At 39.7% G+C, this 26,486-nt stretch overlaps 1 protein-coding gene across 1 annotated transcript in view; it reads left to right on the top strand.

Annotated features, from left to right (window-relative positions):
* The window catches only part of ABRAXAS2 (abraxas 2, BRISC complex subunit), a 33,866-nt gene extending 21,390 nt beyond the window's left edge, over window positions 1-12,476 (top strand). The window contains exons 6-9 of the mRNA XM_060241447.1: window positions 3,178-3,297; window positions 3,823-3,907; window positions 6,135-6,249; window positions 10,457-12,476. Of these exons, the coding sequence (XP_060097430.1) occupies window positions 3,178-3,297; window positions 3,823-3,907; window positions 6,135-6,249; window positions 10,457-10,926 (790 nt within the window). The 3' untranslated portion in view covers window positions 10,927-12,476. The remainder of the gene's footprint in view (window positions 1-3,177; window positions 3,298-3,822; window positions 3,908-6,134; window positions 6,250-10,456) is intronic.
* Window positions 12,477-26,486: the final 14,010 nt, after the last annotated feature.

The raw sequence follows: 26,486 nt of genomic DNA, 5'->3' as shown, positions 1-26,486 counted from the left end.
AACCGCTAATCTTGTCTATCCTGTTCCTAAAAGCCTAACTAATAACATTAACTAACTCCTACCAACTAATTAACTAAACTAAAAACCCTACCCATTGCTAATTAATCCCCTCCAACTAGTACTGTGCAAATTTTCATAATAAACTAGGAACCTAATTCATCAGCCCATCAGTTAAATTAATCACCACTATAGATGCAAGCATGTTCAGTTAAGGAGCTCACTGCAGCTTGGGCCATGGATCATGCTGACTGGAGGAGTAGACTGACAAACACAACAACCAAAACACACACAAACAGGCATGGAGGAGCAAGGTCCAGCATACTGCAGTGGGAAACACAAAGGTTGTTTTCTTGGGTGGAGTAGATCCTCAACCCAAGGGCAGACTACATTGAGAGGTGGATAACCTGGAAGTGAATTGACTCAGCAGATGGCAAATATTACCAGAAAAATGTCACCTATACCCTTAAGTATTTAGACAGATCTGTAACTAGCTGGGTTATCCACTAGTTGACCTCTTCGTGTCTCAGCAGAATATACAGACCCTTAGCTTCTGCAGCTGTTTCCATTGCTAGGAAGTGAAACAAGTGGATGCCTTGCCTCTCCTTGACCCAAAGGCCTCCCATTTCTAAGCACCTCCGAGATGCTCAAAAAAGTCATTCAGCAGGAGATCTGTGTTGCATCCCTTGTTCTTGACTTTGTCTCTTCAACCTCCCTGGTCCCTACAATTGGGGACTCCTTCTATCTCAGGATCCCATATATCATCCAGGCTTGGGGTGTCTACATTTAGTCACAAGGAGACTGAGCAGAGGACTTTACAAGGGCAAATTTTTTTGAAAGGTCATTGAGATAGTGTTGACATCTGTAAGAACTTTGATGGTCTGAATCTATAACTGTACCTGAGCAGCATTCCATAGGTAAAAGAGCTTTAAAGCCACACAGACCACTATAGCAGGCATACCCTTCACCCTACAGAAAGGCCTTTCCCAATGTTTATGGCTTAATACACTGAAAATATAGATGGCCAAATATAGGTGGCTCCATCCTTCAGTCTGTTGGGGGAGCCTATCTTCACACCTCCAAGTTAAGAGGTTTCTCAAAGGAGCACCTCTTTCGTGTCACTCTATGCTTCATCACTTTCCATTGTGGGGACTGAGTGTGATTTTTCAGACCCCCTTTGAACCACTAAGATAAGTACTTCTTAAGTTTCTGACCTTTAAAGTCTTATTCCTGGTAGCCATTAGATCAGGCAGAAAGGTCTCTGAACACTCTCAATCATCAAGGCTTATGTGTAGTCCACTAAGACAAGGTGGTCTTATGTACAGACCCAACTTTTATTCCAAAGGTAAATACCTCTTTTCACAGGATTCAGAAGATCTGTCTTCCCTACCTTTGGCCCAAACCTTCTTACACAAGAGAAAAGGAATGACATAATTTGGGTTTGAGGGCCCTGAGGATATCTATCAGGAGGACATCTCCAGTGAGAAAGTCAGGGCCTTTTTTCATGGCATTTCAGCCTATAGCTTAGGACAAGAAAAGTGTCCAAAGTATCACTAAGCATCTGCTGCTTCAATGTATAGTGCCAGCCTATGATGCAAAAGGTCTGCCTCTGCCCATGGGCATCTTGGGACACTTACTGCATATTGTAGTCTTATCTGCTGCCTTTGACACAAATGCCCCAATGGAAGATATTTGTAAACTGGCAACATAGGCCTCTGTTTTTGCATTCATACGGCACTATAAGCTGGATACCAGCATCAGCTAGTGCAGCTTTCCGGTGGAGAATTCTACAGAATGTCCTGTAATATTGTGGTCCTGCCCCAAGATTCCACTCAGATAGTGTTGACCCTTTACAGGGAGATTCTGTTATCCCACATCCCCTTAACTTTAGACATTCTTCAAAACCAGGGCTTCTGAGTAAATCTATCTAAATCAGTTCTTGCCTATATAGCACATCATTCAAACTGCACAAGAGGACAGGATTTTCTTGGACCCTGCTGCTAGAATGCTGGCAATGTCTTGTCACTTACAAAGTGCAAAGCACATCCACAGACTGCTAGGTTTCATAGCCTTAACAATATTCATAGTTCCATTTGCCAGACTGAGATTCAGGTTGCTTTGCACTCCCACAAAGAAGTTGCATATCACAGTGCACTCCATCGGGGCTCAGGGCTGGTCCTCTGTCCTCAAGAACAGCATCCTTCTTTAAGACAGTTGTAAAGCTACCACTTAATCTCTTCCCTCAACATTAATTAGGCACTAAGCCATTAACATGGATTTCTGAAGCGTGCAGAGCCATCCTCCACAGCCTCTTCTAATAAGAGTGTCACACTCTTTGGAAATAAGTTAGCTTGCTTCACTCTTGTGTGGGACTGCACAGAAGTCATGATTGCATTTACCTGTAACTGATCTCCATTGAGAGTTTTTCTGTGCAGACACATATCTCTCCTTCTGCCCCCATCCCCGTGAGTTCTTCTGGGGTTCCCTTTGGATCTACTTCTTCAGTGATGGCCTCACTAAATGGAAGGAGTAAGGCATTTCTCCTTTTTATAAGCACTTTAGGTGGGAGACATACCAAAAAAGCACCTTGAGTTGTCAGGAGCTGTTAGAATGTCTGTAGCTAGCCAGTGCGTGCACAGTTCCCATCTGTGCCTGCAAAGAACACTCAAACATCAGCTGCAAACTGTATTTTTCTCAACTTTCTGTATGTTTACAAAATGCATTTAGGGACATTGATCCTGAGGGCTGATCTGGGTTCACTGCACATAGGACTTTAGTTTAGTAAATAAATTCCTCAGTTTGTTAATAGCTGGATGATGCAGCTCAGAATGATGCTTTTGTATCTTTGGCAGGGAGCTATTTTGGTACTTTTGTGTTTATTTGGGAGTGTGGCAGAAAAGATCATCTTTACAATTTAGTAAGCAAGACAGCATTCTCTGAGGGCAGCACAGTAAAGTTACTTGCATTCCTTAACTATTTCAAGAATGTGTCTGTACTGATGTTATAAAAATTTAAATGGATTTAATTCAAACAAATTATCGGTGGGTAGATAGAGGGGGAAATTAAGGTAAAATGTAAACAGATCATTACTGTGCTCACAATGTCATATAAGGAGAATACTTTGCTTGTTATTGGCAGACTTCCCAGAGGTTAACAATTCTTTCCATACTACTTCTACAGGTATAATCAAAGGGTGTCACTTACTATTCCTAATCTAGGCAACACAAGCCAGCAGGAATACAAGGTCTCCTCAGTGCCAAATACTTCTCAGAATTATGCCAAAGTTATTAAAGAGCATGGGTAAGCATCCCTTTAATATGCCAATATGTCAATAAAATGAGCAAGTAAATGAGTCTGTAAATCAGCAAGGCTTTTGATTTGATAATCAACGAGTTTTTGATTATTTTCTTCTACTTTTGTATTTTTCAGCAGTATAGAGGAAGCAAGTTCAGTAGAAAAGCAAAGTTAACATAATTAGTGTGTGCTCTTATTGAACTTTCTGCGTGTGCTGATGTATCATTGCTGAATTTTGTCATTACAGTAAAATTGTTGTAGTAATAGTAATTGAGCAAAATACCTTCTATATTCTGTACCTTTGAATAAATATTTACTGAATAATAATACTGAACAAGCTGGGCAGAAGTCACCTTTGGTCTTCAAAGAGCCTCCACTGTTTAGGTGGTGTTGAATCTTTGAATATGATTCTTTGAGATATAGTTTATTGTTGTACCTTTAAAATGTAAGTTGCCAAAAGGGGGGAAAGGCAGCTCAGAGCAGGATTTGATTGTTGTGATTTTCCTAACTCTCGTTTCTGTATATTTTTAGTACTGATTTTTTTGACAAAGATGGTGTTATGAAAGACATCAGGGCTATATATCAGGTTTATAATGCACTTCAGGAAAAAGTACAGGTAACTCATTTTATTTTAATACTAGCTTCAACATTTGATTGTGACATGTTGTGTGTTTATATGTATAGCTGCAAAAAATAACTTTCCAATTTAAAATGTCTTGACTTTGTTATGGCTTAATTATATTTTAGTCCACTTGAGCTTATAGATTGAAAGTGGCTGGTGTAAGCAGTATAGCAAATAATTGTCTGCTTAAGGCTGAAGCAACTCTAGAGACAGTGAGGATAGATTAAGTTGTTGGGCCCAGTGTGCACTTCAGGAAGGAAGGCTGAATCTTTGCATCTGTATTCCAGTGCAGACATTCCTTTTATGGATTTGATTGTAATGTTCAGTTTCTACTGTAACATGCATTAAAGCTCTTTATGCATTAAATATTTGATGAAGGCCTCTTAAACCCTACAGTGTGTTCTAAAAATAGGCAGAAAATAGAATCTCTCTCTTCCATTCCTTTCCCTTCAGCATTTAAGCTCAGCTCCAGTTCATTCTAGAAGAATTCCATTTGACTCAATTACATCTGCTTATGGGCTTGTATTTTTAATGTTATTTACATTTTGCCATCTTTTAGTTGATTTAAATGGTATAACTATTTTGGGATTATTAACTGATTTTTAATGTTTTGATTGTGTTTGTAGGGAGGGTATTATAGGTGTTGTTGTTATCATCATTATTAACAACAACATACTCATCATGAACATCATTACTACAGACTCATGCGGACACTTAAAACTAGCTGCCCAGTCACGTCCCTGCAACTTTGTTTGTGTCATTATGGGCAGAGTAAGCAGTTAGAACTGAAGTTGCGCTCTCCTTTTCCTCCCATTGCCATTAAATACCCCTGAAGGAACAGGAAACCTGAGGAAGATCTCTTGTGCTTTGATATTCACTTTCAAGATATATTAGGGATCAGCCATTTAGGCCATAGCAGTGAGCATCTGCAGGACTGATTTTGCTTATTACAGTGGCTATAACTAGTAGAGAGATCATTGCATTTGAGTCTGAGGGGAGAACTCTGTGAAGCCACTCTGTGCCTAGTTTTTAAAAAGATCACTTGTGGGGCAGCATGAAAGATATGCCATCTGATCTTAAATATATATTTTATAATAGTAATATAAAACATTTCATTTATAAGTCTACCTCCCTTATCCCTAAGCTTGGTATAGCTTCTCAGGAGTTAAAAAGATGCTTACTTGAATATATATAGGTCTTTTTATGAGAATGCTTTTTATGAGAATGCTTTCCTTCTAACTAGTGGGTGGGGTAAACTGTTGTGGAGTTTCAGTTCCATTATGAGTAGCTATCACTAGTTGTTCTTTTGCATAGCACATCTTCATTGGAAAGTAAAACTAAGTTTACACTCTCTTGATATTTGATACAACTTGAATAAAATGCTAGTCTTCCAGGAAAACATCCATTGGTATTTCTAGAAATCCAGTCAATGGATTTTCATGCAGCTTTCTGAATCCGATCTGCCCTCTGGCTTTATTATATATTCTAGTCTCTGTTGAGTTTGGCATATTCTTTGTCTGCAAGATTAACACAATAGGTGGGTTTTGAAGATCAATAACAGAACTTGTTGAAAGGGTATTACAATCAAGTAATGACTGTTTCATGGACATTTTTGTAAATATCTTGCAGTTAGGTTTTCAGAGCATTACAAGTGTTTGCAAAGGTTGCAAAGTGAAAACATTTCTATTGAATTGTTTCTTGAGTCACTTGTTCTACTCAGCTTCAGTTGCTGCAGTATGAATAAACTTTCACTACAACAGTTACAGTGGCCAGTCTTCCTCATATGTCCCGAATGTCCCTTTAAGTCTTTATGCTCTAGTTTGCCAGAATTTAGAAAGAGGCCATAAATAAGTATTTAATAATAATAATAATAATAATAATAATAATAATAATAATAAATTCTAGGAAATAGTGGTGGCTGAGATAAAAAAGATAAAATTATTTTCAGGATGGCTTACTATTGTGTTAATGCATCTTTTGTTTAGTGCAGTGAGTGTGATGTGTGGAACCAAAACTTGACTGTTATCATAAATCATATGTTGTTCCTCTGCTGTTAACAAGAAAATGGCTGCAGCGTGAGTTGTGGCAATTTCTTTTATATGCTACAGTAATTGAAATTTGGACACAACCTGCATAGAATGATGTCTCCCTGATTTTCACATTGCTTGCCTAATAAGGTTGCTGTGCATGAGTTAAACTAACCTTGTTGTGTTTCTCCCAGACAGTATGTATAGACTTAGAGAAAAGTGAACGCACTGTCGAATCCTTCCAGGCAGAGGTGAATAAGCTAAAAAAGCAAATCTCACAAAGAAAAAATGAAAAGGAACAAGAAATAAGTAAGCCCCTTTTGCAAATTATCTTCTCATTAGCTTGGGAAATTGGTGTAATACTGTGCACCACACCATGGTGCTCTGTTCAGTGTCTAAAATTCTTCTGATCATGCTCTTTATTTTATAAGATTTAGAACTTTAATGCAAATATAAATGCATCTTGAACAAAGTGTGGCATTTACGTAAAAATAAGGCAATTCAGTGCATAGTAAGAAAACTGAGAGGAAGGGGCAAATCACATACCATGTTTGGATTGGGGATGGGAAACATTCACGCTTTTTACATAAGCATGCAGGTTGTTAAAGTGGAACATTTCTCCTCTCCCTCAAATTGTTTTCAGTGAGATTCCTGTCCCCTCCTCCCAGTTGTTCCAGCCCAAGTATCTGAGGTCTTCCCTCCTCTAGTCAACTTGATTGGGCAGCAGAGATAGAAGATGCACCAACTATTTCAGCTCTTCATACAACTGCCATTAGCAAAGAGCCAGGAGGTGCTTTGAAGCACATGACTTCCACCAAACACATGGCTGGAATAATCACAGCACACGGGGCGGGGGGGGGGGCGGGGGGAGTGGACATGTACCTGACAAAGAACAGTAATGAGGGCGATGAGTTACACAGGCTGAAAATGGTAAGAGTTACTATATGAGGAAAAACTGTATGCAAGGGGTGTGTTTTGTGGGCTGTTCTACAGCTGTGGTAACTTGTGGTTCGATTGGGTTGCCCATCAAAAGTGCCTCAAATGGGACACTTTTCAGCATTGAAAATGTTTCAGTTACAGTCTCTGAAATGAAAGAGAGCATATTCTGATGTTCTACTGCAGCATTCATAATTTATTGTTGGGATGTGCCTCCTATTTTTATATGGTGACTAAAAAACCTCTTGATACTATATTTTGTGCTAATTAGGTATAAATAACTGCCTGAAAAACTTTGTGCGCCATTTTTGTGAAAGGTAGGATAGTTCCAACTGTCCTCTGCGATAATAGTTTTTATGAAATAAAAAACTTTAGTAGAAGTCATTTAGTAGACACATTTGTTTGTGTCAGAGCTGCTCTTTTGTGTTGCTCATGAAGTTGTATGTCCTGTGTTGTCTGGTTATTTAAGTTAATAGTTGGAGTACAACTGGAAGCCAAGCAATTCTTTAAATTAGTAAACAGGAGGGAATATTGAGACCTTCTTGAAAACAGAAAGATGTGGGTGTGGAAATTGAACAGGCCATATATTGGGGTGGAAGAGAACGCTGCTGTGGGGACAGAATACAGCAAGGAGAACAATAGTTGAGAAGCAAGTAATCAAATAATATGGCTTTTGACTTATTTAATGCCCTTATTCAGGTTGGTTCCATTCTTGTGTGAAACTGCAGGCATAAAATACCAAACATAGATCCTGCCTTCTTAAATATTTTGACATTCTGGCAAGCACTTAGCCATTATTATTAAACTTTCAGTATTTGAAAGGAAGGCTGCTTTTGGTTGTGTATTAGCACTGAGCAGTCTCAGTTCTGGGAAGTAAGCTTAATAATCACAGTTCAAGGTTTTGAATAACAGCAGCTTTAAGTGGTTTAGAGGGCCTGCTGCATCAGATACTGTTCATTTCATTTCTTTGGACATCTGCCATTTTATCCCCTGGATTTCTCATTTTGCTAGAAATAGCATCCACATTTTTTGAAATGTGCGTATTTTGAGTTCTCTATCATATTTTGGTAATGATTCATGCCCTGCATGGAGGGTTCCCAAAATAAAACCAAAACCTGTGGAAGTACTTACACTGCAGTTATTTTATTCTTCTCTATGATTTTCAGCCTCTTTCAACCCTACTGTTTCACACATTGGGCAAACACCATGCTGTACCATCCATTTCCTCTTCAGTTGCCTTGTAATGGGGCTTCATTTCGGATGAAACACATGCTGTGGAAGACATATGACCAATAAAAAGAGTTAAATTTGAGTACACCTCAGAGACCAACGAGATTTTGGGGTTACAGAGTTTTGACTCTTAAAGCTTATGCCCCAAAGATCTTGTTGGTATCTAAGGTACTATTGGACTTAAATGTAGCTCTTCTACTGCAGTACAACATGGATGCCCTCCTGCAAACGTAAGAAACAGAACGTTAGAGAAGCTTATAGAGCAAAACCATAAAATGAATGACAAATTTCAACTAGATCCTGGAATCACAGAATTAAGGACTTGAAAGGGGCTTAGAGACCACCCTGTCCTGTCCAACCCCCGTACCATGTAGGCATGACATATGTAAAGGTTATTAGAAGAGATTTCCCAACCATGCTTATTTTCCTCTTCCCTTCCTTTTTTTTTATTTGTATCTTATCTATGAGATTTTGCGCTACTATAGCAAGGATTCTTTGTTTTAGTAATAAAATTGGGGATTATCAAAGAGCATAGGTTTGTGAGAAGGGAATAGAATACTCAAGAAAGGTCTGTTCTAGGTTTCAGATATCTTGTGCAAGTAGTACTGAAAACTTTCCCTGTAATGGGTGATATTTGAGAAGTGTCAAAAATGACCTGGGTGTTCCATAGCTGAATTACCCCGTGAAACATGGTTATACATCCTTAATCACCTGAAGCTCTTCTGTCTCTTTTCATACTATCTACCTAAGACCCTTGAAATGATGTACCTGGAATTCAAACAAAGATTGACCATATTGAATTTTATCCAGTACACAGTATTTCTATTGTTATATTTACCAGGAGGGGAAGACTATTGTGGGAACAGGGTGCCTCTCTTAGCTAAGTACCACAAGGAAGAGTGAAGAGGTGGGCTCTGAATAATTTAAATTAAAGCGGAATGCTCTTGAAATGGGAAGGCAGTAATGTAAGAGGAGAATAACTCTATTGAACTTTGCCCCATTTGTTTTTAATGCTGCTGTATAAGTATTGCATGTTAAAGTGCACAGCCACAGACAGTCTGAAAATTGCACAAAAGGTTACAGCTACAGTGTAACAAAGTTAACATGCATCTTTAATTGTGTGAAGGGGATAGTCACTAAGTATGCTCATGAAACTGTTCCACACCAGTCAGAAATAACAAAAGTGCTGTTAACTGCAAATATTGCTTTTTTCCCAGTTTAAAATAGTGTGGCAATTTCTCAGAAAATGTCTCCACAATAGACTCACCACTTAAGAGAAGGTGGGTGGATTGCAGCATATTAATGCTGCATATTTACTGTGTAAAAACAAATCCTGCAGAAAGTTCCTAAATCCTTATCCCCCCCCCCCCAAGTTATATCTCTGGAATCCACATATTTCCAGCTTACAGAGTTGGGTAATATTTTTCAAAGAACCTTGTTCATTACTGCTTTAGGAGAGCCATAACATTATGTCATAGGCTTTTCTGTTGCTGTGGCTGAATGGTGGCAGTAACCACAATGGTTTAGGCGTTCTCAGTTGGGCATGTAACTTATAGGCCAGCCTTCAGTTTCTGAAGAGCAATACTGTGCTCAGAAACAGCTGTGATTGAGAGCAAACACATACTCTCCAGGAGAATACCACCAAGAAAGCAGCATTGTATGGAAAGTATTCTTTTTCTCTTTCCTCTCTGGGCCAATAACAATAACAAATGGGTTACTGCCAACACACCTTCTATGCCCTCATTAGCACCTGCGTGAAGAATGTGTGAAGCAGAGGTGACAGAATGAACTGTATGATAGTGGCAGCAAGTTCAGTGAAGGGGAGTGTAAAAATCAGTACCTCTTGGTGGCAACCTCATGACAAATGTGTGTGCTCCAACCCATAATTTACTCATGGCCAAGACAGGATGCTGCTATTAATTTCAAGGCTGCATAGATTTTTTTTTTGGGGGGGGGGGGGGGATAATAGCACACCTGTCAGTCAGTGACTGTTAAATTGTGGCTTTTGCCATTCAAAATTAAGCCATAGAAACACTGTTGCCCTTTAGATGTGTACCAAACATGCCATGCACCTGTTGAAAATTCTTTCACAATGCAAAATGTGTAACTATAGCAGCCAGTTATCAAGAATGTGTTTATTGGCTGTCCTTTTATGTTAAGTAGAGCCATTTCCTTTGGTTCTGTTGACCTTACATTAGTTTTTTTAAAATAACATGAGTAGAGAACATCTATTTAAGTTCCATTCCCCATCCATATTTTCACACTTGTTCATAAATACAGACCAATGCATAACTAAACTAGTTGTCTTGATTTTAAAGATAATTACGATATTTCTTTAACACTTTTGTAGGACTGCAGCAGGCCATCTTAAGCAGGCAAATATCAAACGATACATTGGAGCCTATATTCATCCCCCGAATGTCCCGTGCTGGATTTGCTGTGAAAGGTAGTAATCTGGAAGAATCGGATGCCTCCGACCCTCCTCCTCCTCCTTATGCTGACTTCAGTGTGATCAATCATGACAATGCCATACGCTCTGGTGTCGTAGAAAGCAATGTTTTCATGCCTCGACCTCAGGCAGTAGGCTCTTCTAGTTATGTTTCCACAAATACAGCATTGAAGCATTCTGACAATGAAACATCCATGCCATCCTCTTCCCAAAGGGCAACTGGTGACAATGATAATGAATCAGACAGTGACTATGAAAATTTGCTTGAACCTACAGAGTCATCTGACAACGAATACGCACAGACAAGGGATTCTCGGCCCTTGACACATGCTGATGGAGACTCCAGGAACACTCAAGTCCCCCACATTTAACAGAACATGAGCTCAATATAGCACTGTCTTTTTTCCTAATTGTTACAGAAATATTTTCGGATTTAACTTGGAGGAAGGAAAAAAGCTACAACAGTGGATTATTGTGCACAGCAAACATAGAAGACTTGCACTTAGATGGCTTATTCACTTTGTGATACACTTTTGCAAGTTTTATAATGGAATCATTAGGATAATCAAGCAACTAATATTGTTGAGTCATGGATGTACTGGTAAACATAAGCAAAATAAAATTTGAAAAAAAAAATCTTGTTGCAGTTCCCCATAAGAAAAACGGGATTGGCAACTAAGCACAGTCTAATGATCTCAAATCAAAACTTACCTCGTGCACTATCATGCCTTGAATTTTAGGGTGTTTATTTCTAAGAACTTTGATCAGCAGGCTTGTTAGAAGATGAAGCCAAATAGATCATTGCCAGAAAAGAAACTTTGATAATTCCAAGAAGCCTGATTGGAACAAATGTGAAGTATCTTCTCTGCATGTCCTTTTAATAGAGATGAGGTTTGTTTCAATCTTTTTTCTACTAGCCTAATGTATACCACTTACAATTATGGTTGCCTTTTTATGTAGGAAAGTGATTACCAGTAAATCATCATTGAATGTCTTGGGCATAACTATTCTGACTTTGGTGGGTTTAAAGTGACTTTGCCACATTATCCTCACTCTATCTGTTTTTGTTTTAAAAATATGAAGAGCACATAGCAGAAGGTGGTGAAATATATGTGGTCAGTTCAGCGTCAGTATGGCTTTAGAATTCTACAAATGTTGAACATTGAATGAAGGCAAGTTTTTGCAACTTAACCTGTTAAAATGGCCAGATTCCATAAACATTAATTTATGAAAGACTTGGGAAATGGAAGAGTCTGTATAGCATACAACCCTTTTCCTCTTTAAATTGCAACTCTTGTTGGTGGGGTAAGTTAAATTTTGGTGACATGAAGTAGAATCTGCTTCAACAATGTTTTGGATGCACTTATTTCAATGCTTGCAGTAAATTTTTTGCCCCAAAAGTGTAAGACAAATATGCCTCTTTCTCTTAATTAGCAAATGGCAAACTGCAATCTGTGATAATGCATTTATAGACTCATGCAATCCCACTTCTTACTAAACCCCATTAGAATACTTCCTTTCAGAGTACCTGATGTTAAAATCTCAGCAGTCCTACAGTCCCAGATTTATCTGTTAATCTGTGATACTAACCAAAACCCAAGTGGCTTTGAAATAAGGTAAAAATACTGTCTCATTGGATGTTTGGGTCTTTAAACATGTCTCTATCTTCAGTATAAACATACTTTGGCCTTAACATGATATGTATTGTTTTTCATTGCTGCAGTCCATTCTAATGAATAAACAAGTTTGGGATTTATTAACTTTGGGTATCTGCAAGCAACTATAGTGCTGGTTTGTTAAATAAGTGCTGTTGCCATCTCATCAGTTCATTCAAGAAAGTTTATTTTTTTCGCACAGAAACTTTTAATGTACATCTCTTACAAAACAGTTTAATGTAACAATAAAATCTTATTTAATCGTTTGTTTTTTAATATCTGTCAGCAAAGTTCCATTGCAGTGAGATCCTATATCTGCAAGTGAATTCAGTCAAGATTTTTTGTTGCAAATGAGATGAATGATAAAACTATATTGTAAGAGAAAAATTCCCCCATTGGGTGGGAGAAATGGGGAGCCATCCACGAGATCATTGCTTCTGTACAGTAGCAATCATTTTTTAATGTTTGTTATTCCAATGTGTTCACACATGACAAAAATCTATAATCTTCACAACAGAAATCCAGTAGCAGGAAGTTAATTTTCTCTCTACATACCAAAAAAGTTTGAGGGAGATGAGGGTGAAGATGACAACTCCCATTACTAGAGTTGTTTATGCATTAATAGCTTCATTCTATAAAGAATGTTTTCAGTAAGACTTATTACAAAGATATAGGGTGCTGCCTATAATAAATTCCTGTTTGCTTATAGAGGTTTGTAGGTCTTTGGGAGATCTTTACAGTAGTTAAAAGAAAATGCTGTAATAAGTTAACTGATTGTAGGCTGACTCTTTGAATAAACATCTGAACTTCTCCAGGTTTCAGTCCAGGTGGTATGAGTGTGATAGCACACATTACAAGTCGGGATCTGTGAAGCTCTGAAGCTGGAAGGACAACAAAATGAAAATCATCTCTTGTATGATTATCCTAGACCTCGGGATTTCAGCAGACTAATTTTGGCTCATCCCTGATTTTGTTTCTTTGTATGTAAATTTTGTTTAATTAAAATGTAACATTTGTCCCTTCCAGATTATTCATTCTTCACTAGGCTTTTTTGTTGTATTGTTGCTGCAGGGAAGGTACATTTAGTTATTGTTTTTCTGCACACTTTATTTATTGTTTTTCTGCACACCTGTTCTCTCACTATGTAGAAACACCTACTTTGTGGCTTCATTGTGTAGCTTTCATTATTCACTTGAGAGCCAGTTTGGTGAAGTGGTTAAGAGCAGCAGAGTCTAATCTGGAGAACTGGGTTCAGTTTCCCCACTCCGCATTAAGCCAGCTGAGTGGCTTTGGGTCAGATACAGTTCTCTTACAGCTCTCTCAGCCCCTAACAAGTCCACAGATGGGGCCATGTTGAGAATTAGATATATCAGTAATGGCTGTCTTTGTAGAACTTAAATGATACTGGTAGGTGTCTAATAATATGACTAAAGTTATTAACCAATGAAAAAGAGTATAATGGCTATAAATTTGGAATGCTTTCCTTTCTCTTTAATTGAATTTGGGGAAATATCCTAACACTCCACTAGGTTAACTGGGGAGTCATTTTCCATACCATCAACAGGATTCAACTCCACTAGCAGCTTAGAGACCAACAACATTGTTGGTAGTGGTCTCTGAGATGCTGCTGGACTTGAATCTACTTCTAGTACATACCAACATGACTTCTCGCTGACATTGTAGATACCAAGGAGTATTCTTCTGGCAGAAGAGACTCTTCTCCTTGGAAAGGCATACTTTCAGAGTTCAAATTTTTATGTTCACTTTCCCCCTGCTAACTAAATTTTCTTTGCCACCATGTGATATGGTACATATTTTTTTCAGGTGTGAATGATTCCTAATTTGGAGTAAAGATCAAATCTGCATTGTACTTTAAGGAGCTGCTTGGGGAAAGCATCTATAAGGAAAGAAGCTTGACAATTAGAAGATGATATTTTGGATTTATCTCCCACCCTTCACTCTGAATCTGAGTCTCAGAGCGGTCACTCTCTCTTACCTTCCTCTCCTACAACAGACATCCTGTGAGGTAGGTGGGGCTGAAAGAGCTCTCACAGAAGCTGCCCTTTCAAGAACAACTCTGCTATGACTGACCCAAGGCCATTCCAACAGGTGCAAGTGGAAGAGTGGGAAATCAAACCCAGTTCTCCCAGATAAGAGTCTGTGCACTTAACCACTACACCAAACTGGCTCTCGATTACTGACAAGATCTGTTTTGTTTCTCAACTGCACTAAATTTAAAATTATTTATTTAGAACATTTTTATGGCTGCCTTTTCACCCAGTCAGGGCCCACAAGGTGGCTAACATACAAAACATTAAAAATGCATAAACAATTCATTTTAGAAGGAGGGCACATAACCATTATTGGGGGTATGCCAGATTAAACCAAAAAACCTTCATCTGCTGGTGAAAGACTGATAGAAGAAGACAGGCAATCTCCCTCAGGAGGAAATTTCAAAGTTTTGGTGCCGTGACAGAGAAGGCGCTTTCTCAGGTTGCCACCAATCTAGCCTCATATTGCAAGGGAAGCTGAAGTAGGGACTCCAGGGATAACTGGAGTGAGTGGATGTATTTGAATTGGAGAAGGCGGTCGTTATGGTATGTTGATCCCAAGCTGTAAAAGACTTTAAAGGTCTATGCCAGGACTTTGAATTGAGCCTGGAAGCCATATAGGTGGAATAAGACTGGAGTCAGTCAGCACTTTGTCCACAGCATTCTGTACCATATGTGGCTTCTGGGCAGTCTTCAAGAACAGCCCCATGTAGAGCACATTACAATCTAATATAGATGTTACCAGAGCGTACATCACAGAGGCAAGATCTGCCCAGGAAGAGCCATAGCTGGTTTATAAGCCAATATACAAAAATCACCAGTCATCCATAAGGGTATTCACACTCTCAATGTGTGTACATGTGTTTGATTTACTGCAAATATAAGACAAAATAATAATGCAAAGGAACAGTAAGGTATCTACTCCCCCAGTTTGTGCACTATGAAATTTCTACATCAGAAACAGCCTTAACATAGTCCGTAGCTAAGTGCTGTAGGGTGGAGTCCTTAATAGTTCCACTTGCGATGTTGTAATGGAGAGAATAAGGAACCATATAGAAAGGAATCCTCATGGTTTCACTTGTCCAGTTCTTCGTCAGCCTCTTCTCTCACCGTTTTCCGGAGCCTCAGTAACTCTGTTTCAAACATGGATCCATGCATGTTCTAAACCTTTGCTGCCGGCAGGTTTAGAACATGCATTGATTCGTATTTGAAACAGAGTTACTGTGGCTCCGGAAAACGGTGAGAGGAGGCTGACAAAGAACCGGACAAGCGAAACCGTGAGGATTCCTTTCTATATGGTTCCTTATTCTCTCCATTACAACATCACAAACGGAACTATTAAGGACTCCACCCTACAGCACTTAGCTATGGACTATGTTAAGGCTGTTTCCGATGTAGAAATGTCATAGTGCACGCACTGGGGGAGTACAGATACCTTATTGTTCCTTTGTATTATTTTGTCTTACATTTGCACTAAATCAAAAGCATGTACACACATTGGGAGTGTGAATAACTTTATTGTTGACCGGTGATTTCTGTATATTCTCCATTTGTACATCAGTACCATATGACGTCCTGCTTTGCAGAGGCTGCCAAGCTATTCGGCCTAGAAGTTAGTCTGAAGAAGACAGAAGTTCTCCACCAGCCTGCACCCCAGGAAGATTATCACCCTCCCTGCATCACTGTGGGTGAATCAGTTCTGAAGACAGTCCAGCAGTTCAGCTACCTGGGGTGCATCATCTCCTCAGATGCCAAGATCGACAAGGAGATTGACAACAGGCTGGCAAAGGCAAACCGTGCATTTGGCCGACTGCACAAAAGAGTGTGAAGCAACAAGCATCTGAAAAAAGGCACAAAGATCAATGTTTACAAAGCGGTTGTGATGACAACCCTCATCTACGGCTCCGAATCGTGGGTTTTATACCGTCATCACCTGCGACTCCTTGAGCGCTTTCATCAGCGCTGCTTTCGCACCATCCTCAACATCCACTGGAGTGACTTTGTGACCAACACTGAAGTCCTCAAGCGGGCGGAGGTTACCAGCATCGAGGCACTGCTGTTGAAGACGCAGCTGTGCTGGGCAGGGCATATTTCTAGGATGGAAAACCACCGCCTTCCCAAGATTGCCCTGTATGGCGAACTCTCCACCGGCCATCGAAATAGAGGGGCACCAAAGAAGAGGTACAAGGACTCCTTGAAGAAATCCCTTAGCACCTGTCACATCAACCATCACCAGTGGTCTGACCTAGCCTCAGATCGCAAAGCATGGAGGCACACCATCCACCAGGCTGTCTCTTCCTTTGAGAACGCACGCATAGCTGGTCTTGAGGACAAAAGGAGATTGAGGAAGAATCGCACTGCTACAGGACCAACCCTAAATCAGACTTTTCCCTGCAGCCGCTGTGGCCGGACCTGCCTGTCCCACATTGGTCTTGTCAGCCACCAGCGAGCCTGCAGCAAACGTGGACTATTGCACCCTTCTTAAATCTTCGTTCGCGAAGCCAAGCCGAGAGAGAGAGAGAGACACATCAGTACCAGTTACTTATATTGGTTTATAAGCCAAAGCTGCTGAAAGGTACCCCTGGCTGCCACCTGTTTATCCTACAGGAGGCCTGGATCCAGAGACACCCTGTATGAACTTGTTCTTTTAGAGTGAGTGCCATCCCATACAGAACAAGGAATAGCCTGTTTCCTGGGTCAGACCTTCAAAATAATTGCCCTTTTCAGCTTATTCTTCACGCCTGATTAAAGTATGCAGCTCATGGTAACATGCAATGCTTTGATGGCAGTCCTGAATTTGTCCATCCTAGGACCACTTCTATCCTGTGAGAACTGCACTCTTCAACCAACAAACCAGTTCCTGAATTAGCAGTGTTCTTTACCTAGATAGACAATCTTATCTTTTGTCTTTATAGACCTTACTTGCATTTTATGCGTTTTATTGTTGGAGAGAAGTCGTATTTCTGACTCTGTAGGACAAATAAACTTCTTATTGCCTCAGTCTTTATTTCATCCCTAATCAGAAACCTAAAACTGGTTTTCTGACAGTGAAAGTTGGTTTTTTGTTGTTAATCCTTCTATAGTGTTCCTGATTGCCCCCTGTCCACCAGAAGCATGATTTCAGAGAGCTAAGTATATGGGTGGAGGATCAGTAAAAACCAGTCCCCTTCTGATGGAAGTGATCCTTCGATCTCCTTATGAGCATGTCCAAACAAAGCCCTTTCCTCTGTCCTCTGCTGACTTATACTGTGTGTAAGCACATTCTTTATCCAGCATGTAGCAGGAAATACCTTGTGTCAATAGAACCCTGCTTAGAAAGCTCTCTCAAGGCCATTAAGGTGGTGGCCAGCAGGAAGTGGAAGCACTATGCAGACATGCCATTTGGGATAATCCAGTTTTACAGAATGTTGGGTTAGATCTTGATTACAAGATTTCAGATTCTAAATATATATCTCTATTCAAACAACTGTACTTACAGCACTTTCTCCATTATTATTCAACCATTATCTCTCAAGGAGACTTAAATATCTGTATTCATTTCAATTGTAAAAGCAGGAGAAATTATTTTTCTTATTTCCCCACATTAACCCAGATCTGTTTCATATTTTGTGCAGAAGTATTGACTATGGAGTATATTGCCATATTTCATATTGGCGATATTCAGAAAGTAACATCAAGTGATACTGTCTAATGTTTTGTCTGTTTTTAAACAGTGATCTCCTTTTCATTACAAGTAATATTTTAAAGGAAAATAATACATTTCATGGGTTTCATCTCACCAGTCTACTTAATGTACATCCCACCAGCAGAGCATCAATGGTTAGTACCTTTCCCCAATGAGACAATTAGACAAAGTCTTTTTTTTGAGTAGGAACATAGTTCCATCTGGCTTGGTGTCGGGTGCAACCTAATATGCCAATGAGTTCCTGCTGGGCTTTTTCTACAAAAAAAATTCTGTGCAAAACAATGGTGATGTCAGGGAGTGTGGCCTAATATGCAAATGAGTTCCTGCTGGGCTTTTTCTGGCAAAAAAGCCCTGCATGTCGCCTTTAGCCAAACAGGATGGTAGAATACAGCACATTAATCATAGCATTGATAAGTATCTTAGTAATTGCTTCAATTATTACTGCTCTTAGAGTAGCATATAAATTACGGGTGAAATATTTTCTGCATGATAGCAAGACTACATTATTTCATTTGCCTGTCTTGAATTTTCATTGAATATATAGTGAATTTGTCCTTTTCCTATATACTGAGCTTATGGGGGTGTGAGTTGCAGGGGGTTCGTGGTTTCGTGGGCATTGATTTCTAACTCAAATCAGTTTTTTCACAAGTTTGTTTAATCCCATTTAAAGTACCTTCCTATCGGTTCTTTTGTAGCTGCTGCTGTGAGTAATAACTGAATACGTCATCTCACTTCAGGATGGCCAGGGAGACAACATTCCAGTGTCCTGATGCTGGGCAAGTTATGTAAAACTTTTCATCTGATGTTTTGGGTGAGGCTGGATGTTGCAGGGGAAGCCTAGAAGGACTCTTGGGGGCTCCTGATCTCTTGACAGCCCCCACCCTCATCCCTATTGCTATACAGAAGCTACTAATCAGAAAATACATCCAGACATACCCCCCCCCCCCCAATATATAATCACTTTTATCCAATGAACTCTTTATTTTCTGTTCATGTATTTTACATTTATGATAAGATAAACATGGCTCCCTGTACTCGCTCATCAACAATCTAGCTGACTATTTTGAATTTACAATAATGGGAGAGGAAAATATAGCATATTCACAAAGGATGCAAGAGACACTAAGCAGATTTCTATCTGGTTACTTTGGCAGCAGACTGTTTTTGTCTGCCTGGATGCTTAATGTACTTCTGACTGAGACAACAGTCTACAGCCAGCTTACATGTCTCACTGTCTTGTTTTAATTTGTCCCTGTATACTTTAATAGCAATCCAAGATCTGACTTTTACAGAGCCCACCTGTACTCTTTATTTCTCATCTGTCTTATCATTTCACTCCTCTGAAGAAATTCATCAGCATTGCCTAAAGGCTTAGATTTAGGCTTGCTCATATTAATTTAGTGTGAATCACGTGTTTTATTAAAGATATGGGGCTGAGTACAAAGGTGACTTTGCCTAAGTAGGAGGTCCCACCACTTGTAACAGAGGAGGTCTACAATTTCTGCTTCATATTAAGGATTCAGCTCTGCTCAACTGCATTTCCTATATATGTTGAAGGTCCTGAAATCCAGGAATAGTTTTTCAGGTGCCTGCAGATGATAGAGATAGGAAGATCTGTCCTCCTGCACATGGCACTCTTGTTCATACTTCATTGTGTCCAACATGCAGTAATCAAAGTTCTTCATTAACTCACCATCTGGCTTGATATTGACACCAAGGCTAGCCCCTTACCCTCTTGGCTTGGTTTATTTTTATGGCACTATCAAATGGTTTGCGGGGGGGGGGGGGAATCTCTCCATGATAGCAGGTGCTTCCACTCCTGTGGTAACATGCATTTATTAGAAGGGTTGACTTAACTGAGTTTTGCAATGAGTGCTTATTTCCCTGAAGAGTCACATATATTTTTGAGTTCCTAGATTATTCTTCCTGTTGGTAAATCTGGCCCTGATTATTCAAAAGAGAAAAAAATGGGCTACACCCAGCAGTATGCCAGCAAATCAAAAAGGAGGAAAGTTGCCAAGTGATAGGTAACAACTTTATTGTCATACAAAGCCCCAATGCACTTTATCATACAAGTTTTATGAGGGATATCTATGGTTGAGGCAGCAGTTGTCCAACCATCTCGACTGTCAAGTTCTCAGGGTGCAGACAGGCAGGAGTCCAAAGCCAGTCCAAGGTCAAAGTCCAGGAAGTCAAGCAGGAGCCAAGTCACCAATGCAGAATCACAAACCGGAATCAAAAGTCAATGTCCAAAAGGTTAGGGTGCCAAGGAAATCAAGCAGGTCAGAATCAGGAAGGAGCGTGGATGCAAGCCAGAAAATAGACTTGTTGCTTCCACAAGGTTAGCAGGTCCTGGGTGGGAACTATATAGAAGCCTCAATTAGCCTGCTCCGTGGGTGGCAATGACTCTGCTAGAACTCAGGGCTGAGAGATCTGAAGCATCGGCGTGCCTCGTGTCTTCGCTCTGCAAGTTCTTTCCGGAGCCTGCTTCGAACTCTTGAGATGGGAGGAAGAGAGCTTTGAGGAGATTGGTCATCAACAGCTGACACTGCTGCCTGGAGAGTGATTGATGGGCCAGCTGCTGTTTGTTCAGCTAAGGAACTGGCTGGCAACTCTTCCAGGTCTGTTAACCCTTCCAGCTCCCCCTCATCAGGACTCATGACATCGGCCTCCCTTGCTCCCAGAGACCAACAGAGGATCACTGCAGGAGGCACTATGAATCTGCCTCGACTAGCTGCCATCCATTTGATTGGACTGTAACTTGATTTTAAATTTTATAATTGAATGTTAATTTTATTTAATTTGTTATTTCTACTTAAATGCTAATGTTTTGTTGTTATTATGTTGTTGAATGAAATGCTGTGACCCACCCTGAACTCGCCTAAAGGGAACCGTGGGATATAAACCCATTAAACCAAAACATAATTTTTCATTAAATGCAAATAGTAGAAGGACCCCCATAATAAAAATCATTATGGACTGCTAATATTAATTTAAAAGACAAGATCTAAATTAAGTTCAACAAAGAATAAGATGAATAGACTGTACATTAGACATGAAGCAAGACTATATAAATATATGAAGTAAATACTGACCAGAAAATTCTCCTAGTGCTGGATCTTTCCACAGCAGTTAAGTTATATTGCTGAGTGGAGAGTGTGCTGTCATTGCCTCCGGGACATGGGAGCAGCTACTCAGACATCAAGGAGTTTGTATATGCCGAGGCAACAGTAGTCCTGTTCAGCTTGCATTAACATTATGAGGATCACCTGCATTTTTTATGTGGCCTCTCATTCAGCAATACCTATTGACTAATGCATTGGCTATTATATTTCCTCAACCCATGGCTAATGCCATATAACAAGCTACTGACTGAAAACAGTCTACTCATAATAGACATTCTGGAAGAGGAAGCTGTTAGTGTTCATGAAGTGTGTGTGAAGTGCCATCAAGTCACTTCTGACTTAGGGTGACCCTATGAATTAATGACCTCTAGAATGTTCTATCACTAACCACTTTGTTCAGGTCTTGCAGACTGAGGCTGTGGCGTCTTTAAGTTAATCCATCTCATGCTGGGTCATCCTTCCCTGCTGACTTCAACTTTTCCTTGCATTATTGTGTTTTCCAGGGTTTTTTGTAGAAAAGATCAGCAGGAACTCATTTGCATATTAGGCCACAAACCCCTGACATCACCATTGTTTCAAGCAGGGCTTTTTTTGTAGAAGAAGCCCAACAGGAACTAATTTGCATATAAGGCCATACCTCCTGGTGCCAAGCCAGCCGAAACGGTGTTCCTGCTCAAAAAAGGCCCTGGTCTTTTCTATTGAATCTTGTCTTCTCATAATGTTACCAAAGTATGACAGCCTCAGTTTGATCGTTTTAGTTTCTAGGGATTTGATCTACAACTCACTTGTCTTTTTGGCGGCCCACAGTATCTGCAAAAACGCTGCTCGAACACCACATTTCAAATTATCTTTCTTCCTGCCAACTTTCTTCACTGTCCAGCTTTCACACCCATATGTAAGTAGTGGGTAATACTAGAAGAAGAGATTGGATTTATACCCCACCCTTCACTTGGAGTCTCAAGTGATCTCCTTCCCTTCCTCCGCCCACAAGAGACACCCTGTGAGGTAGGTGGGTCAGAAATAGCTCTCAAATAACTACTCTTGAGAGAACAGCTCTGCAAGAACTGTGGCTGACCTAAGGTCACCCAGCAGGTTCCTGTGGAGGAGTCAAACCCGGTTCTCCCAGATAAGAATCCCTGCACTTAACCAATACACCAAGCTGGCTCTCATACTATAGTATGAATTATCTTGATCTTGGTTGCCAGCAACATATCCTTACATTTAAGGATCTTTTCAAGTTCCTTCATGGCTGCTCTTCCCAGACTTCTAGACTGGCTGCCCAACCCAGTCTTTGTTGCAATCTGCAGCATGATGGTCTACCAGGTGCTGTCTATTGCAGACAAAAGGATCTCAAGTCATCAGGATTTTTATTGGCTCCTCAAAGTGTATGCTGCAAATCCAATGTGTTAGATTAGGAAAAGTGCTGTCCTTCAGCCAGTATTACTAGTCTGTGTCGAAGAATAAAATAATGTAAGAAAGGTCTTGCATGATCAGACCAAACCTCCACCCAGTCCATCATACTGTTCCAGGAAGCATGACATGGACAGCTATTTCGGCTACTTGTTTCCATCATTTAGCAATCAGAAGCATATCTGTTAAAATGAAGATACCATTCTTATTTGTTATGGCTAATAGTTATTGATTAAACCTATTCTCCATGAATTTGTTTAATCCTCTGTTAAAGTCACTTAAGTCAATGGCTATCAACAGATGGAATAAAATTCCATAAGCTAATGATGTGTTTTGTGAAGAAGTGATTTGTCCTGAACCAATCAATTTCAGCAGGTGACCCTAATGTTATAAGAGAGGAATAAATGCTTCTCTATCACCTTTCTCCTGCAACAATAATTACATATAATACATCTAAATATTTCCCACACACATACTCTGAATAATGTTCAATATCTCAAGCAGAAAATTGGCTTAGCTCTGCTGGCGTTAAGGAAGTTTTTTTATTATTATTTAAAGAGCTCAGTATGTGCCAGCACTTTGGAAGGCATACAAGGTTCTTGTGATATTGTATGGTTTCCAGATTTGGTTCATGGACCCAACAAAACAACTCAATAAACTTCATCTAACTTTTTTTTTTGCTTTACCACCGTTAATAGCTTTTGCAATCATACAACTTGAATTGGCCCTTCGAAATATTTCATCACTGACCTGGAAAGCAATAGTCCAGGAGCGTCAAAGTCATATGTTATAAGGGATGGATCTGACATAAATTAGACCTTGTTGGGCTGGGCCATGCGTATACCTATTTAAGATTTAGGTATCAGAGATATAAACTTTATAAAGGACACAGACAAACACGATTAAAGATTTTTTAAAAAACAATGCTTAAAACATTACCAGTCATTGGTTTTAAAGGTGCTTTCTTTGTATTTCTCCCATGGGATCCAGGGAACTGGGCAAAGGAAGCTCTGGCTCTTTCCTTCCTTCCCCAGGGGACCAGGAGGTGCCTCAACCAACAGAAGGAAGAGAGGCTTGGCTCAGTAGCTTTGCTGCATGATTGAGAGAGCCTGGCAAAGCAAGCTATTCCTTGTCCCTTCCTCCCCAAGGAAAGAGCCTCAGCCAATGGAGAAAATGGAGGCTTTGCTCTGTGCAATTGAGAAAGCCTTGTAAAGCAAGCTGTTATGCAGAAGGAAGCAAGAGAGACAGAGAAGAAAGCAAATGACAGTCAGTTGTTCAGGGGCCTGATTCAGCCCCTGGGCTGCATGTTTGACTCCCCTGCTATAGTAAGTTTTAAATACAGACTACTAAATTCTGAAGATCTCCCAGCTTTCACCATGTTCAGCAGCCCATGAGGGCTGTTGGTCAAAATGGAATAGAACTGTGGATATGGAAATAAACTGATTAGGTTTATGGAAATCAAGAAATCTTAACGAAAAGACGAACATTACTTATAGAGAAGCTGCTTAAACACGACTGGGATTCCCTTCAAAAAGATGCTACACATAAATGTTCCCCACTCCATCACAGAATTAAGTATTCTACCCAATTTGATCTGCCTCACTATCTTATACTGGCAGTTCCAAAATTGGTCATATATGATCACACATTGTAATGAGCTGCCAACAGCTCAGATGAAGGGCCGTTTCCTTAAGACACCTCCAGACCAGCACTTTTGTAACTGTCCTTTGGCAGTGGTTGATTCATTGTCCCATACCCTTTTCTACTGTCCAAAGTATGTAACAGTCAGAGAGAGATTTCATAGAAAAGGGATGCTGAAGTACTTGGCCATTCCTGATGCTTCAAGATTACTTCTGAATAGCCTCTGCAAAAGTAGTATTGTGGACATGGCAAACTTTTGTTTAACTGTGATTTTTAATTCTGACATTTTGTTTTATAGTGTATGGCTAACAGGCCATTAAACTTGAATAAACTTGACTTTGGAGGTCTTTTCCCTAAACCAAAATGTTCCCAAACATTTTATCTGTCCCTTACAAGGAAAATGCTCTAGCCCCTAGTCATTTTGGTTTCCCTTCTCTGCATGGTTTTCGACACATGATTCTTCTTGAGTTGGGGCAACCACTACTACAGGGAGTATACATAACAGATTATATAAAGGCATTATATTGACAATCTTATTTTCAATAATTGAAATTTGGTTTATCCATCTATACTGTTCACTGAGTATGTTTTTAAGGAACTGTCCATTGCAACCTAAGGGCTCGTTCCTAGGCAGTGACTGCAGTATCATTCCAATGGCATGGATATATATGTGAAGTTGTGGACAACTGACTTTAGGAAATGGCTTTAGTATCCAAAAGAAAACTGCAACACATGCATGTGAAGTTTCATAATATGACTACCATATTCCGTAACTGGAGTCTCACCAAATTAGTAAGTTATGAAATATATATTTTCCCCCATCTTAATTGGTTAATTGCTGTCCAAGAGGAGAAGGATCAGTGGTCTCCTTTCTCCTTTGTAAATCACAAGTACAGATGTTAGACTATGAAGATTTGGGTCTGTTGCCTGAGGCTTTTAATACTTTAAGCGTCTTTAGGCTGGGTTTAGGCTGGTTCCTCCCCCCACCCCGATACAGAAGGAAGAACCAATGGAAGGATTCACTAGGAACTTCGATGGTTGAAATCTTTGAACGTTCCTCTGCAATGCTAGCATGCAATCCAGATAGGATACTTGTCATCTCTTTCTTTTATCTGGTGACATAGGATTTTTGGGACAGCTACTCAGTACCTGGCATTTATATTGCTTTTTTTCTCATGATGGAATTGTTACCAGATTACTACACTAATATGCATGGCAGATGAGAAATGGGCATGCAATAAATCACTATTGTCATTACCATCTTTTTCATAGGATAACAATTGCTGTTGCATACAATGCCTGCCTGCCAGGAAACCAGCTATAGATCTAATATACAAAGGGCAACTTCTGCTACTAATAGAGAATTCTCTCTCTCAACAAGCATTGATGATTCATTATACTTAAAGGGCTTTGGGTTCATTTATTGACTCCTGCTGGCATTTCTTGGTGGTTTTAAGTACACTGTTTTGACTTCATCCATTTCCTTAGAATTGATTGCTTATTCTCATACTTTATGACTCCAAGGGTACTGCAATTGTAATACAGTTCAAGTGAAAGGCCTAAGCGGTAAAGCTACCTGGTGTATTTCTAAAGAACCAATTTAGCACTAGTAGAAAGTCACGACTTTGCAAGAAATCAATTCTTTTCTTTACGATTTATCCATTTGTAAACTACAGTTGTTAGCTGTGATGCCACATTATATAGCTTGCCAGTTGCCTAATTTTCTGCCAAGTAATTTTAATAAATGACTGGTGATGCACTGAAAGATGGGAGCCAGAGAAATTATCTTTTGTCTTCCAAGAGCAGAAGGGATGGAATGGTGTGCATTGTATTCTTTCTTTCTATCTATCTATCATCTATCGATCCATCATCCATCTATCTATCGATCCATCATCTATCATCTATCTATCATTTCATTTATATCCCATCCTTCTAATGAAGCTGTCAGGAATTGTACTTGTTGTGTGGCTTGTAGAAAGCTGCATTTGCAATACCATCAACCAAAAGAGCCACATGACTACAGTTTGCCTTGTGTGCTACTTGTCCAAACACACACATTCGGTTAAGATATTATAATGCATTATTATAAAGCTATAACCTTTTTAACTGCCAGAGTACCTCTGAAGATATAGGGTTGTCTCTTCCCATCAGCAAAGAACTTTCTCCAGCTCTTGTGTTCCTGGAGTGAGAGAAAGGGTTTACAAGTCAACTGTATGACACAAAATAATGTGCCAGCAGGCATATTCCACAACTCTTTATGAAGCTGGAATTTGTTCCCTACCTTAAAAGTTCCATAAAGTTAAATTCTACTGTTATAGGAGTGTCAAGCATCGATATTTCTCAATAATCAGTCTTTTGTTGTGA

The sequence above is a fragment of the Heteronotia binoei genome, chromosome 6 (assembly GCF_032191835.1).
Source record: "Heteronotia binoei isolate CCM8104 ecotype False Entrance Well chromosome 6, APGP_CSIRO_Hbin_v1, whole genome shotgun sequence".
In the NCBI taxonomy this organism is placed as follows: domain Eukaryota; kingdom Metazoa; phylum Chordata; class Lepidosauria; order Squamata; family Gekkonidae; genus Heteronotia; species Heteronotia binoei.
The sequence above is the reverse complement of the archived record's forward strand: the minus strand, read 5'-3'. Positions and strand labels throughout refer to the sequence as shown.